Raw genomic sequence first — 16,210 nt, forward strand, 5'->3', positions numbered from 1 at the left:
CACACACCAACCTTCCACCAAACACACCCACCCACACTCTCCACCACTACCTCTGTCTGAGTGTGTAGTTGCTCTGCTCCAGGTCGTGAGGCAAGTCTCTCTGGTCCAGTTTGTCCCGGAGGACTTTGATCTCTGCCTCGTAGTAAGCTTTCAGATCAGCTACATGACGAGTGTGTTTCTCCCTCAGCTTCTCTCTCAGCCTGGAGAAAGAGGGGAGAATAGAAAGAAGGAAAAAGAGGAATGGGAGGAGAAAGAAGATTAGTAGTACTCATTATGTATCAATTACCTTAGTTATTCTACTACTTGTTCCTCTGACTTATGCCCTAAATAAAATTAGTGTGGCCCCAGAGGTGTCATGCCCATAGGGGGCACAGGGGCATGTGCCCCCTCTGATTTCCCAGAATAAAAAAAAAGGGTTTAATTTGTTGGTTCTATGTAATACTGGTCTACAGTGGTTTACAGTAATACATAGCAATTTTATGAAGTTGGCTTTAGCTAGCCCAGATAGGTTCCCAATCACATCACCAGCTGCCAAGAAACCATTTCAGGCAATCAAGTTAGTTAGACAAGCTAGCTACTCTATCTTAGCTAGAATGCCTGCTGGCAAGGTTGGTAGACTTTAGAAAAGCGAGCAATTACTAAATGTACTGAAAAAGACACACTCTTTCAATCTTTTAACCAGATTTTAGTCATAAAAAATAACCACCAGTCAGGATACACACAGCTCAAGAAGTATGCTTAGATATGCAGAAAACACAACTTTCTTTTAAAACGTAGAATTAAGTATAATTATGGCTCTAGATTGCAGAACAAAAATTATTTCAAATTTATGAAAAACTTGTCGACCTCTCAGCTATCCTCAGGGACTTTGTGCCCCTCCGATGTGTGGACTGCATGACGCCCCTGTGTGACCCAATATATAAAAACATAACCAGCCCTCTGGCCACTCACAGAGAGACGATCACAGGGTCTTCCAGTGACGCCGCTTTCTCCATACGAGGGCCGCTCCGGGAGTGTGTGTGAGAGTGCGTCTGCCTCCCAGACACAGCCAGTTGCTTCAGGGTGCTGGTGTGTGTGTGACTCCCCTCCTCCTCACTGGCCTGAGTGACTAAGGCCTTGCGTTGCTGGCTGCTGGGGAGCATCAAGGGCTTGGAGGTAGAGGGGTGCGACGGGGCTGGTTTTATCCGAGGAGAGGCCACTCTGGCTAGGGTAGGTGCAACGGCGGAGAGGCTGGAGGCGCAGTCTGTGTCCCCGGGGTTGGCACTGCCCTCGGCCATGCTGTCTGGGCTGACGGGGGTGTCAACGCGGGGGTAGAGCTGCGGCTGGGTGGGGTAGGAGGGGCTGCTGAAGTGGGAGGGCGAGGTGAACCCGGAGGTTCGATCTGATTGACGGAGCTGAATAGTGGGATCTAGAGTTAACACCTAGAACAAAGAGAAGGGTTAGAACAGGTGTCTGTGTGTGTTAGACAATATATTGTTTATATTGTATACCGGTGTATTTTGAAATACCGACAGTATGATTTTCAATACTGTGGGTTGGGGACACCCCCGCCTCGTGGGGGCTGCCAGGGCACGTGCTACTCCACTGCTTATAACTGCAAGTATAACTATAAGAAAAGTAAGATATGTCAAATTAATTATATCCAGCTCAGGGCTCCAGCTATGAATTTGGTTTACTAAATGTCAAGATCAAGCTTCTTGGGTACAGATGAGACATTCAAATCTACTCCTGGATCAAGATCCCTGTTAACTAAATTGTTTTGTGAAACAAAAAAACTAAAATAATTATACAATTCAGGAAAAAATGTAAAAGCCCACTGCAAAATTATGAGTTTCTCTGGTTTTACTATTTATAGGTATGTGTTATTCTATTCACTAAACTACTGACAACATTTCTCCCAAATTCCAAATAAAAATATTGTCAATAAGAGCATTTCTTTGCAGAAAATGACAAATGGTCAAAATAACAAAAAAGATGCAGACCTCGAAGAATGCAAAGAAAATAAGTTCATATTAATTTTTAGACAACACAATACTAATGTTTTAACTTAGGAAGAATTCAGAAATCAATATCTGGAAGAATAACCCTGATTTTCAATCACAGCTTTCATGCGTCTTGGCATGCTCTCCACCAGTCTTTCACATTGATGTTGGGTGACTTTATGCCACTGCTGGCGCAAAAATTCAAGCAGCTGGGCTTTGTTTGATGGCTTGTGACCATCAATCTTCCTCTTGATCACATTCCAGAGGTTTTCAATGGGGTTCAGGTCTGGAGATTGGGCTGGTCATGACAGGGTCTTGATCTGGTGGTCCTCCAACCACACCTTGATTGACCTGGCTGTGTGGCATTGGAGCATTGTCCTGCTGGAAAAACCAATCCTCAGAGTTGGGGAACATTGTCAGAGCAGAAGGAAGCAAGTTTTCTTCCAGGACAACCTTGTACGTGGCTTGATTCATGCGTCCTTCACAAAGACAAATCTTCCCGATTCCAGCCTTGCTGAAGCATCCCCAGATCATCACCCATCCTCCACCAAATTGCACAGTGGGTGCGAGACCTGGAGTGGCCTACAAGCCACAGTGTCTCGCACCCACTGAAATGTTACATTTTTCCGGAAATGAAGTCCTGGAATTTTGCTTACATTTTTAAGTTAGCTTATAACAGTGAACCTTTTTGTGGGATACACATAAGGCAATTTTAGGTCTTGTGGCATACTATTCCCAAATCAATGGAATTACAACCCTCTGCATGCACAGTGCATTCTTCCATCACATGTACAGCTGAATCTCAAGATCTTGCACACTAATGAGATGCTATTGAGCTCACACTACTACACTGTCTGGGCCAAGGACTTCATGCTTTCTGGTAAGTTTTGATTACAATACTGGGTGGGGTGAATATGTTATATGACATTCATGATCTTTTGTTAACTAGCCTACAGGAAAGTGTGTTTAAATCATTTCTAACTTGTTAACAATTTCTGCTAGTTTGTTTTTGCTACCATGTGGGTTTTAGCTTGCTTGAGCCTGTTAACTTCTTTGGGGTAGGGGGCAATATTTTCACATCCAGATGAAAAGCATGCCCAGAGTAAACTGCCTGCTATTCAGGCCCAGATGCTAGGATATGCATATTATTAGTAGATTTGGATAGAAAACACTGAAGTATCTAAAACTGTTTGAATCATGTCTAAGTATAAAGGAACCCATATGGCAGGCAAGAGCCTGAGAAAATATCCAACCAGGAAGTGGGAAATCTGAGGTTTGTAGGTTTTCAAGTCTTAGCCTATCCAATATAGTGTCTGTGGGGTCATATTGCACTTCCTAAGGCTTCCACTAGATGTCAACAGTATTTAGAACCTTGTTTCAGGCTTCTACTGTGAAGTGGGAGAGAATGAAAGCTGATTGAGTCATGTCTGCCAGAAGGCCATGTGCTCAGTCAGGCGCGCGCCCGTGAGTTAGCTCCGTTCCCTTTCATTTCTAAAGACAAAGGAGTTCTCCGGTTGAAACATTATTGAAGATTTATGATTAAAACATTCTAAAGATTGATTATATACATCGTTTGACATGTTTCTACAAACTGTAATATAACTTTTCTGACTGTCTGGACCTAGTGCCTGCGCATTTGAATTACTGTACTAAATGCGAACAAAAAGGAGGTATTTGGACAAAAATGATGGACTTTATCTAACAAAACTAACATTTATTGTGGAACTGGGATTCCTGGAAGTGCATTCTGATGTAGATCAAAGGTTAGTGATTCATTTTCTCTATTTCTACTTTTTGTGACTCCTCTCTTTGGCTGGAAAAATGGCTGTTTGTGTCGTAAAGCCTTTTTGAAATCAGACACTGTGGTGGGATTAACAACAAGTTTATCTTTAAAATGGTGTATAATACATGTCTGTTTGAGGAATTTTAATTATGAGATATCTGTTGTTTGAATTTGGCGCCCTGCACTGTCACTGGATGTTGGTCAGGTGGGACGTCAGCGTCCCACATACCCTAGAGAGGTTAACTGAGTGTTAATTCACCTGTGTCCATACATGTCACTTTAAAGCATTTATCTTACAAAGGAGATGTTTAATCTAACTGCTTAACTATTTATCTGTACATCGAATTGTATTTTAATTTTCCCTCATCTTTACAGGAAAATGCCACCGGCAGCATCGGATGTGCGGAGACATTTAACTGCAGGTAATGTAGAAGGAAAAGCTGTGTACATTTGCAAATACTGTGCCAAATCATATGTGAAGAATGCAACAAAGAGGCAGAATCGTCTGGCCAAGTGCATAAAGTTCCCTCAGCGCTCACAACAAGCAACCTCTGACAAAAGTCCCTCAACTTCTATTTGAGATAAAAAATTATGCACATTGGTGCGGCTGGCTTCCGGGTTGGATGCGCGCTGTGTTAAGAAGCAGTGCGGATTGGTTGGTTTGACAACAGCTCATGGTCCTCCTGGAATCAGAAGTTGTATTTTTATTTGATTTTTTTACCACCTTTTTCTCCCCAATTTCTTAGTATCCAATTGTTAGTAGTTACCGTCTTGTCTCATCGCGACAACTCCCGTACGGGCTCAGGAGAGAAAAAGGTAGAGAGCCATGCATCACAACCCAACCAAGTCGGAGGAAACACCGTACACCTAGCGACCTGGTCAGCGTGCACTGCGCCCGGCCCGCCACAGGAGTCACTAGTGCGCGATGAGACAAAGATATCCCTACCGGCCAAACCCTCCCTAACCCGGACGACACTAGGCCAATTGTGCGTCGCCCCATGGACCTACCGGTCGCAGACGACTGTAGCCTGGGCTCGAACCCAGAGTCTCTGGTGGCACAGCTAGCACTGTGATGCAGTGCCTTAAGAGCACTGTGCCACCCGGGAGGCCCCGGGACCAGAAGTTTTTTGACTCAATGGAGGAACGTAGTCAGAGAAATGCTGATGAATGTCTTGCTCGAGTTGTGTATGCAACTGGTTCACCTCTGATGCTCACAGGCAATGTGTATTGTATTGGAAGATATTTCTGAATGTTCTTCACCCAGCATACACCCCTCCAACCAGACATGCTTTATCTACTAATTTGCTGGATGCAGTTCAAGTGAAGGTCAAGCAAACCATAGAGAAACCAGACTGTATTGCAATCATCTCTGGTGGGTGGTCGAATGTTTGTGGGCAAGGAATAATTAACTACTTCATCTCCACCCCTCAACCAGTAGTCTACAAGTCCACAGACACAAGGGACAACAGACACACCGGTCTCTACAATGCAGATGAGCTGAAGGCAGTCATGAATGACCTTGGACCACAGAAGATAATTGCACTGGTAACAGACAATGCTGCGAACATGAAGGCTGCTTGGTCTCAAGTGGAGGAGTCCTACCCTCACATCACACCCATTGGCTGTGCTGCTTATGCATTGAATCTGCTCCTCGAGGACATCATGGCACTGAAAACAATGGATACACTCTACAAGAGAGCCAAGTAAATGGTTAGGTATGTGAAGTGTCATCAAGTTATAGCAGCAATTTACCTCACCAAGCAAAGTGAGAAGAATAAGAGCACCACATTGAAGCTGCCCAGCAACACCCGTTGGGGTGGTGTTGTCATCATGTTTGACAGTCTCCTGGAGGGGTAGGAGTCTCTCCAAGAAATGGCCATATCACAGTCTGCCGATATGGACAGCCCCATCAAGAGGATCCTCATGGATGACGAGTGGTAAGCAGCCCGAAACCTATAGTAGTGTACATGTTGCGTACATGTCCAGCGTACATGTTGGACACCAAGTATGCTAGCAAGAGCATCCTGTCTGGTGCAGAGATCAACAAGGCCTATTGTGTCATCACTACCGTGCCTCACCACTTTGGCCTGGATGAGGGCAAGGTTCTTGGCAGTCTGGCGAAGTGCACTTCCAAGCAAGGGCTTTAGGATGGAGATGCAACATGGTAGTCGTGCAAACATATCTCATCAGCCACCTGGTGGAAGGGACTTTGTGGATCTGAGGCTCTTTCCCCTGTTGCCTCATACATCCTCCAAATCCCACCAACATCAGCCGCCTCAGAGCGCAACTGGTCCTTGTTTGGGAACACACACACACACCAAAGCACACAACAGGGTGACCAATACAAGGGTTGAAAAATTGGAGCCTATCCGGGCAAGTTTGAGGCTTTTTGAGCTTGACAATAAGCCATCCTCAGTAAGGTTGGAAAGTGAAGATGAGGCCTCAGAATCTGGATGTTCAAGAGGTGAACATTGAGGTCGTCCAGGGAGAAGACATGGAAGCCTGAGAGGAAGACAGACTAGAAACTAAAGTTTTGGTTATCATTTAACAGATGTATGTTGAAAGGTTTTTGGGGGAGATGCGATGGATCATTGGGAATCATTCGGGATCATTCAAAATGGCCTTTTTGTTGTTCAGTGAAATCATCCCATATGAAAAGTCAATTAATTTAATTAAAGTTAAATTCGTAAATAAAATAGTTATTTTTATATTTCTATTGGAAGGACTTAATCATTTGCAATTATGTCTACTTATGAGGTGGTAAAAAGTTTTTCTGTCACCAGCTAAATATATCCAATGCAAATAACATTACATTTAAATGAATCAGCAAGGAAGCAAGGAAGAAGCCACTGCTCCAAAACGGCCAGAAAAAAGCCAGACTGCAGTTTGCAACTGCACATGGGGACAAAGATCGTACTTTTTGGAGTAATGTCCTCCGGTCTGATGAAACAAAAATAGAACTGTCTGGACATAATGACCATCGTTATGTTTGGAGGAAAAAGGGGGAGGCTTGCAAGCTGAAGAACACCATCACAACTGTGAAGCACTGGTGCACTTCACAAAATAGATGGCATCATGAGGCGGGAAAATTATGTGGATATATTGAAGCAATATCTCAAGGCATCAGTCAGGAAGTTAAAGCTTGGTCGCAAATGGGTCTTCCAAATGGACAATGACCCCAAGCATACTTCCAAAGTTGTGGCAAATTGGCAAAGTCAAGGTATTGGAGTGGCCATCACAAAGCCAATCCAATAGAAAATTAATGGGCAGAACTGAAAAAGTGTGCGCGAACAAGTAGGCCTACAAACCTGACTCAGTTACACCAGCTCTGTCAGGAGGAATGGGCCAAAATTCACCCAACTTATTGTGGGAAGTTTGTGGAAGGCTACCTGAAACGTTTGACCCAAGTTAAACAATTTATATTAATTGAGTGTATGTAAACTTCTGACCCACTGGGAATGTAATGAAAGAAATAAAAGCCGAAATAAAATCACTACTGTTATTCTGACATTTCACATTCTTAAAATAAAGTGGTGATCATAACTGACCTAAAACAGGGAATTTTTACTTTGATTAAATGTCAGAAATGGTGAAAAACTGAGTTTAAATCTATTTGGCTAAGGTGTAAGTAAACTTCCTACTTTACCAGTATGTACAGTGCCTTGCGAAAGTATTCGGCCCCCTTGAACTTTGCGACCTTTTGCCACATTTCAGGCTTCAAACATAAAGATATAAAACTGTATTCTTTTGTGAAGAATCAACAACAAGTGGGACACAATCATGAAGTGGAACGACATTTATTGGATATTTCAAACTTTTTTAACAAATCAAAAACTGAAAAATTGGGCGTGCAAAATGATTCAGCCCCTTTACTTTCAGTGCAGCAAACTCTCTCCAGAAGTTCAGTGAGGATCTCTGAAATATCCAATGTTGACCTAAATGACTAATGATGATAAATACAATCCACCTGTGTGTAATCAAGTCTCCGTATAAATGCACCTGCACTGTGATAGTCTCAGAGGTCCGTTAAAAGCGCAGAGAGCATCATGAAGAACAAGGAACACACCAGGCAGGTCCGAGATACTGTTGTGAAGAAGTTTAAAGCCGGATTTGGATACAAAAATATTTCCCAAGCTTTAAACATCCCAAGGAGCACTGTGCAAGCGATAATATTGAAATGTATCAGACCACTGCAAATCTACCAAGACCTGGCCGTCCCTCTAAACGTTCAGCTCATACAAGGAGAAGACTGATCAGAGATGCAGCCAAGAGGCCCATGATCACTCTGGATGAACTGCAGAGATCTACAGCTGAGGTGGGAGACTCTGTCCATAGGACAACAATCAGTCGTATATTGCACAAATCTGGCCTTTATGGAAGAGTGGCAAGAAGAAAGCCATTTCTTAAAGATATCCATAAAAAGTGTCGTTTAATGTTTGCCATAAGCCACCTGGGAGACACACCAAACATGTGGAAGAAGGTGCTCTGGTCAGATGAAACCAAAATTGAACTTTTTGGCAACAATGCAAAACTTTATGTTTGACGTAAAAGCAACACAGCTCATCACCCTGAACACACCATCCCCACTGTCAAACATGGTGGTGGCAGCATCATGGTTTGGGCCTGCTTTTCTTCAGCAGGGACAGGGAAGATGGTTCAAATTGATGGAAAGATGGATGGAGCCAAATACAGGACCATTCTGGAAGAAAACCTGATGTAGTCTGCAAAAGACCTGAGACTGGGACAGAGATGTGTCTTCCAACAAGACAATGATCCAAAACATAAAGCAAAATCTACAATGGAATGGTTCAAAAATAAACATATCCAGGTGTTAGAATGGCCAAGTCAAAGTCCAGACCTGAATCCAATCGAGAATCTGTGGAAAGAACTGAAAACTGCTGTTCACAAATGCTCTCCATCCAACCTCACTGAGCTTGAGCTGTTTTGCAAGGAGGAATGGGAAAAAATGTCAGTCTCTCGATGTGCAAAACTGATAGAGAATACCCCAAGCGACTTACAGCTGTAATCGCAGCAAAAGGTGGCGCTACAAAGTATTAACTTAAGGGGGCTGAATCATTTTGCACGTCCAATTTTTCAGTTTTTGATTTGTTAAAAAAGTTTGAAATATCCAATAAATGTCGTTCCACTTCATGATTGTGTCCCACTTGTTGTTGATTCTTCACAAAAAAATACAGTTTTATATCTTTATGTTTGAAGCCTGAAATGTGGCAAAAGGTCGCAAAGTTCAAGGGGGCCGAATACTTTCGCAAGGCACTGTATATAAATGTATGTGTATACACACACACACACACCAAAACTAGAAACACAACATGTATGCCAAGAAGCTGATTAAACAGCATGATCATTACACAGGTGCACCTTGTGCTGGGGACAATAAAAGGCCACTAAAATGTACAGTTTTGTCACACAACACAATGCCACAGATGTCTCAAGTTTTGAGGGAGTGTGCAATTGTCATGATGACTGCAGGAATGTCCACCACAGCTGTTGCCAGAGAATTCAATGTTCATTGATGTACCATAAAAACACTTTTAGAGAATTTGCCAGTACGTCCAACCGGCCATACGTGTAACCACGCCAGCTCACATCTGAGTATTTCTGTCTGTAATAAAGCCCTTTTGTAGGGAAAAACAAATTATCATTGGCTGGGCCTGGATCTCCATTGAGTGGGCCTGGCTCCCAAGTGGGTCAGTCTATGCCTACCCATGGCTACGTCCCTGCCTAGTCATGTAAAATCCATAGAATAGGGCCTAATGAATTTATTTCAATTGACTGATTTCCTTATATGAACTGTAACTCAGCAACAAACAAAAAAATATAGATATATACTTATTTATTAAATGTTTTTAATTAGAAGCACAAAACCAGTTAGGCAACAGGGATCTTGATCCAGGATGGGCTTGAACGTCTCTGCTGTAACCAAGAAGATAGCTCAATTCTTTTTTTATAGCACCCCTTGTGTGCACTTCTGGTAATAGAGTATACCTCGGTATGGTACAGAAACAGTATGAACATCTGGATACCGCCCAACCTTAGTGTGTGTCTGTGTGTGTGTATACCTGTGGTGACGTGGGGCTGCAGGTGAGAGAGCGGTCCCAGTCAGTGTGTTTAGACTCAGTAGTTCTCTGCTTGCTGTGGTAGATCTCTCTGAGAGACCGCTTCTGGTCCTCTGGAGAGGTCTGGGAGACACAGAGAGAGATGCACAATAAACTAATACAACAGAGGGAGGTGGTGTCATTTGTTTTCATTTACTTGGGATTGAGGTCTGAAAATGTGTGGGATTTCCCTAAGAAGAGACAAACTTTTTCAGCACAATGAAAACAAACACTGTATTTAAGGTGGAACAAGTTTGGGTTGTCCTTTTGACCTTCACCTACCAGACTGATAGAGGCCTCCTGCAGCAGCAGGTAGGCTCCACTGTCGAAGCTGTCAGGTAGAGGGTGGTAGAGCTCACTCTCATCCAGGCGCCAGTACGTCAGACCTGAAGGACAAGAAGCAGACACGTATCACTACATTTTAACAACCTCTATACTAGACTGCTTTATAACTATGTTACTACAAGCACTTAGCATTATTGCTTTGACCGCATTTCAGAACTGCTGCTCAAGCAAAAGGCAACAGTGTTATTCAACAAGGTGACAAGACCGCGCAGGATATAGGCCAATGTTTAGAGCGGATACAAAAAGAGGCCTGTGTCTGTGTGTGTGGTTACCTGAGGCCTCAGACATGAGGCTGTCACTTCTCCTCAGAGGGAAGGAGTTGGTGAAAGTAGCAGCCGACCCATGCTGAAAACAGAGAGAAGAGAAATGAACATAGGAGAAGGAGAGAGAATGAGACCCAAAGCTAACTCCAGTGTTTTACAGTTTCCTTTTCAAAATGCTTCCCCACAAGGAATCCTGTTTCAACTGACTGTGACGCTTTAAAGCAGGGCAGACACAGTGACAAACAGACAAAATACAAGGTGATATAACAAAACGCCAGCGCATTTTACTGACTCCAGTAATCCAAATAGTTTTACATAATTTTATCCAGCTACTAGAAATTCAAAAGGAACCGGGTGCGTCGGCTGGAGTTAGGTGTACCTTGTCCTGGAGGTCAGTGTTCTCCAGGGGGCTGTCTCTAGGGCTCTGCCTGGGGCTGAGCTGCTGATCATGGGAGGAAGAGGTCTGAGGGCCGCTCTGGCCCGGGAATGGGGCCTGGAGGGGTGGGGGGGAAGCAAGGGGAGGTTGGGCCTGCCCCGCTGTGCTCTTCTTGGGTTTGCTGCGTCTCTGTCTTTGAGCCCAGGAGGTCAGCGATTGGCTGGAGGTTCTCTGCTGCTCAGGTGGACTAGGATTGTCTCTAGGAGCCACCTCATTGGCCGAGGCACTCCTCTTCTGACCCTCCTGGCCAATCAGAATGGTCTCTGTGTAGTCCTGGAGGTGAAGGGACCAACCAGACTCCTCTTTCCCCCGGCCTCGCTCCTCTACTCCCCCCAGAGTCTTTGTCCCCTCGAGCCCTGACCCCCAGGCTGACAGGGTCCCATACCCACTGCTCAGCACCGTCCCTGCCCCCTCAGCCCACCTCTCTCTTGGGGTGACCGGCCCTGGCCGAGGGGATGGGGGTAGAGGGAAGGTGGAGCTCAGAAGGGGTTGTGGGACAGAGAGGGAGGTGGGGGGAGCAGAGAGAGGCGGGTTCCCATTGGGAAGGTCCGTGGAGGGTGAGGGGTGGATGGTGGCAACAGCAGGGGAAGAGGAGTAGGGTGGGTGTGTCTGTGTGACAGTAAACAGCGTAGATTGGTAATCGTGATGTGTCTGTGTGTTGGTGGTAGCAGTATATGGGTAATTGTTGTGGGTCTGTGTGCTGGTCTGGCGGTTCTGGAGCTGAACCAAGGCTTTGATCTCATCCTGAATCAGCTGGAAGAGGAAAATAATCAGTGTAAACAGGCATCAGAACATGCATCTTTATGGATTCTAGAACAGGCCATGTATAGTTCAGAGCTGTACTTGGCAATAGTCAAATCAATTTTTTGGGGTCACATACACATATTTAGCAAATGTTATTGCGTGTGTAGCGAAATGCTTGTGTTCCTAGCTCCAACAGTCCAGTAGTATCTAACAATTCACAACAATACACACCAATATAAAAGTAAACAAATAGAATTAAGAAATACTAAAACAGTATATAAATATGACATGTGTAAAGCAGTAGGTAAACATTGAAGCGACTAGTGTTCCACTATTAAAGTGGCCAGCGATTCCAAGTCTATGTATACAGGGCAGCAGCCTCCAAGGTGCAGGGTTGCGTAACCGGGTGGAAGCCGGCTAGTGATGGCTATTTAACAGTCTGATGGCCATGAGTTAGAAGCTGTTATTCAGTCTCTCGGTCCCAGCTTTGATGCATCTGTATTGACCTCGGCCTTCTGGATGATAGCGGGGTGAACAGGCAGTGGCTCGGGTGGTTGATGTCCTTGATGATCTTTTTGGCCTTCCTGTGTCATCGGGTGCTGTAGGTGTCCTGGAGGGCAGGTAGTTTGCCTCCGGTGATGCGTTGGGCAGCCTCTGATGCACCACCCTCTGAAGAGCCCTGCGGTTGCGGGCGGTGCAGTTGCCGTACCAGGCGGGGATACAGCCCGACAGGATGCTCTGAATTGTGCATCTGTAAAAGTTGAGGGTTTTAGGGACCAAGCCACACTGTCTGTCGCGCCTTCTTCACCACACTGTCTGTGGCCCGTCAGGAAGTCCAGGACCCAGTTGCACAGGGCGGGGTTCAGACCCAGGGCCGCGAGCTTACTGATAAGCTTGGAGGGTACTATGGTGTTGAATGCTGAGCTATAGTCATATAGTCACACACAGCATTTTTACACTGGTATTCCTCTTGACCAGGTGGGATAGGGCAGTGTGAAGTGCGATGGCATCGTCTGTGGATCTATTGAGGCGGTAAGCAAATTGAAGTCGGTCTAGGGTGTCAGGTTAAGCCATCGATCCACGGTTTCTGGTTTGGGTAGGTTTTAATAGTCACAGTGGGTAAAAAATATCCTATACACTTCCTGATGAACTCAGTCACCCTATCCGTGTATTTGATGTTACTCTCAGAGGCTACCTGAAACATATCCCAGTCCGCGCGATCAAAATAATCTTGAAGCATGGATTCCGATTGGTCAGACCATCGTTGAATAGACCTTAGCACGGGTACTTCCTGTTTGAGTTTCTGCCTATAGGAAGGGAGGGGCAAAATGGAGTAGTGATCAGATTTGTCGAAACGAGAGCGGGGGAGGGCCTTGTAGGCATTTCGAAAAGTTGAGTAGCAGCGGTCCAATGATTTTCCAGAACAAGTACTACAGTCAATGTGTTGGTAGAACTATGGTTGCATTTTCCTCAAATTCTCTTTGTTAAAATCCCCAGATACAATAAATACAGTCTCAAGATACGTGGTTTCCAGTTGCATAAAGTCCAGTGTAATTCTTTGAGGGTCATCCTGGTATCGGCTTGAGGAGAAATATACTCGGCTGTGACTATAACCGAAGATAATTATTTTGAGGTAATACAGTCGGCATTTGATTGTGAAGTATTCTAGGACAGCTGAACAAAAGGACTTGAGTTTGTATGTTATCACAATCACCCGATGAGCAGTTAATCGTGAAACATACACCCCCGCCTTTCTTCTTCCCGGAGAGTTCTTTATTCCCGTCTGCGCGATGTACTGAGAACCCAGCTGGCTGTATGGACGGGGACAGTATATTCCGAGACAGCCAGAGTATGTTACAATGCCTGATGTCTCTCTGGAAGGAGATCCTTGCCCTGAGCTCATCTACTTTATTGTCCAGAGACTGAACATTAGCAAGTAATATACTCTGAAGCGGTGGATGGTGGGCACACCTCCTGAGTCGGACTAGAAGTCCACTCCGAATACCTCTTCTCCGCCGGCGGTGTTTCGGAACAGCCTCTGGAATAAGTTCAATTGCCCTGGGAGGTACGAACAAAGGACCCAATTCCGGAAAGTCGTATTCCTGGTCATAATGTTAGCAAGTTTCCACCGCTCTGATATACAAAAGTTATTTCCGGGCTGTATGTAATACCAACAACAAAAATCTGTGCTAATAATGTAAGAAATAACACAAAAAAACTAAATACTGCAAAGTTTCTTAAGAGCTAGAAGTGGAGCTGCCATACCCGTTGGTGCCATCTTCCGTGAAAATCATACACACTTAAATAGTAGTACAAACCTGTATTTGGCACTGGTACTGTTCTTGCTGAGCCAGGATCTGCTCTTGGTACTGTTTCTCTACTAGCTGGAACAGATGCAACCATCGACCCTGTTGAACAAACACACGTACACATCTTCAACATTAGGTCTGTACAGTACCATCCAGAAAGTATTGTAAAAAATGTCCTCTTAAAGTTATGGGCATGTTTCCAGTGTGAATATGAATATGGCAAATAGTCAAATGTTCTGATTGGGGGAAGAAGTGTGACAGCTGTGAGTTAGCCTCGCAGAAGGGGTCTGTGTGTGTGTGTGTGTGTGGGGGGGGGGGGGGGGAAGCAGCTGTGCTCCAGTTATGATGTGAGAAAAGTGAATTAGCGGTACTATGCCATGCACCCAGGGAGGTGAGGTGGCGGGGGAGGGGGTATGGCACCTGATATTACAGTCCATAAGAAACTCACTGATTCCCTTTTAGCGACTCAGTTATTTGCACATTTTCAAACATAGGTTAAATGTTAATCTTTTCTGGGCACAATAACAGACTTGGGTATGGGTTGCATCTCAAAAGTAATCGAGCCTGTGTTTTCAGATCAGGAAAGCTGTATGAGAGGAGAGGGCAGGAGGTCATTAAGACAATTGGGATAGATCCCATGTAGAGCTGGGAAGCAGGCATTTTGCTGACATCGCTCATTACAACAAGTTGCCTATACAAGTGAAATGTGGAGTTAGACATGAAATAAGTTTGTTAATATTGGTGATTGTTCATGGAACAATTGATGGCATACAACAATCAAACTAGACGTAGTAGTTTATAGGATAATAAAACTAAACAAAGTGGTGCACATTAATGTTATAAACTTATCATTCGATTTATTGTTATCAGATCAGTTCAGGCAATTTATCACAATATGGATTTTTGTCCATGTCGCCCAGCTCTAGATCCTTGTATTTAAAGCTGGGGAATACAGTACTCTTTCCAGTGTGTTTTCTTCTGTGTGAGATGAGGTGGCACTACTGCCAGCATCACAGTTGTCTATTCTCCACAAATCATGTCCTGTCTGAAGAGATCAGCTGCAGTTGCGTGATGTGTGCAGTCTAGGGACCAAGTGTGTGTGTGCTGTCAGCTAAGATCCACAGGGACAGCAGAAGCGACAGAGGAGGGATAAGACTGCCAGCTGTCCAACGTGCTGCAGGAGAATAATGACCACACCAGCTAACCCCAGTATCACCCTTTCCAGGGAGAAGTTTAGAGAACACACACAATCACACTTCCCTGACATACTAACTGCCACAGACATTTCTCTATCAGTGGCTGTATTACTACTTGGCAGTCGTTCCACACTAAATATATGGTATCCTATATATCGGTTTGTCTGTTGTCCATCCTACCCTTGCAGTTACACAAGAGCCCAGACTCTTTCCTACCTCACAGTCCTTCCACATCTCCGGGTCAGTCTCCCCACTACTCTGGATCTCTTGGACCAGAGCTCTGAGGGTCTCCAGGGAGGAGGGGTTGATGAAGGGGAGACTCTTGCCAGGCCCAAAGGCCTCCTCCGTACTAAGACACAGGCTCCTGGGGAACACAGTACACAGGAGTCAGGAAAAGGGACTAGGTTGGATTACTCAATGTAGCACACTTATTTCAAAACCACCTACTACACTGCCACCTCCAGTCAGAATCCACAGTCTCCACACACCTGATCTTGTGGGGGAGGCTGCATGCTGGTGTGACGTCTTCAGCTCTCCCATCTACGGTTCCCCCTTCAGTCTTGGAGTTGGCGTTGGGTTCCTCTGTCCCGGACAGCCCCAACCCAAGTCCCAGCCCCAGGCCAGAGGCTGCTGAGGTTCCCTCTGAAGACTCGCTTTCCTTGCCCCCTTCCCCGGCATGGCAGTGGCTCAGGGCCCCCAGGCTGGACACATCCTCAGAGATACTGTCATCTGTGGACATGCTTATGGGCCCACAACCTGGGGGAGAGTCTGATACCTACAAGGGAGATAGAGGGAGACAGCTCTCCCTTAACCTACATGCTGGGTGGGGGGTGGGGGTTAACACTTGCAGGAGATCGAGGGGAAAGGTCTGAAGTTACGTATGACAAACTAACTTTTCATTGTGAACAGTCCCTTTAAACTCCAGAGTACAGACATGGGCCAGGACTGTGATGTGAGATGAAATACAAGCAGGTGGCTAGGCCCTTTGGTGATGGTGACCGTAATCAAACTTTCACTTTAACTGGGGCAGTTTCAT

General features: G+C 45.1%; 1 protein-coding gene across 2 annotated transcripts in view; it reads right to left on the reverse strand.

Annotated features, from left to right (window-relative positions):
* The window catches only part of LOC109868294 (M-phase phosphoprotein 9-like), a 30,810-nt gene that overhangs the window by 14,042 nt on the left and 558 nt on the right, over window positions 1-16,210 (reverse strand). For both annotated transcript variants that reach the window (XM_020457747.2, XM_020457746.2), the window contains exons 2-10: window positions 15,663-15,949; window positions 15,391-15,538; window positions 13,988-14,077; window positions 10,869-11,678; window positions 10,499-10,571; window positions 10,164-10,267; window positions 9,846-9,965; window positions 952-1,421; window positions 51-200 (exon numbers count right to left, since the gene is read on the reverse strand). In XM_020457747.2, coding sequence (XP_020313336.1) covers window positions 51-200; window positions 952-1,421; window positions 9,846-9,965; window positions 10,164-10,267; window positions 10,499-10,571; window positions 10,869-11,678; window positions 13,988-14,077; window positions 15,391-15,538; window positions 15,663-15,913 — 2,216 coding nt within the window. In that variant the 5' untranslated portion in view covers window positions 15,914-15,949. The remainder of the gene's footprint in view (window positions 1-50; window positions 201-951; window positions 1,422-9,845; window positions 9,966-10,163; window positions 10,268-10,498; window positions 10,572-10,868; window positions 11,679-13,987; window positions 14,078-15,390; window positions 15,539-15,662; window positions 15,950-16,210) is intronic.

This window comes from Oncorhynchus kisutch, linkage group LG23, assembly GCF_002021735.2.
Source record: "Oncorhynchus kisutch isolate 150728-3 linkage group LG23, Okis_V2, whole genome shotgun sequence".
In the NCBI taxonomy this organism is placed as follows: Eukaryota; Metazoa; Chordata; class Actinopteri; order Salmoniformes; family Salmonidae; genus Oncorhynchus; species Oncorhynchus kisutch.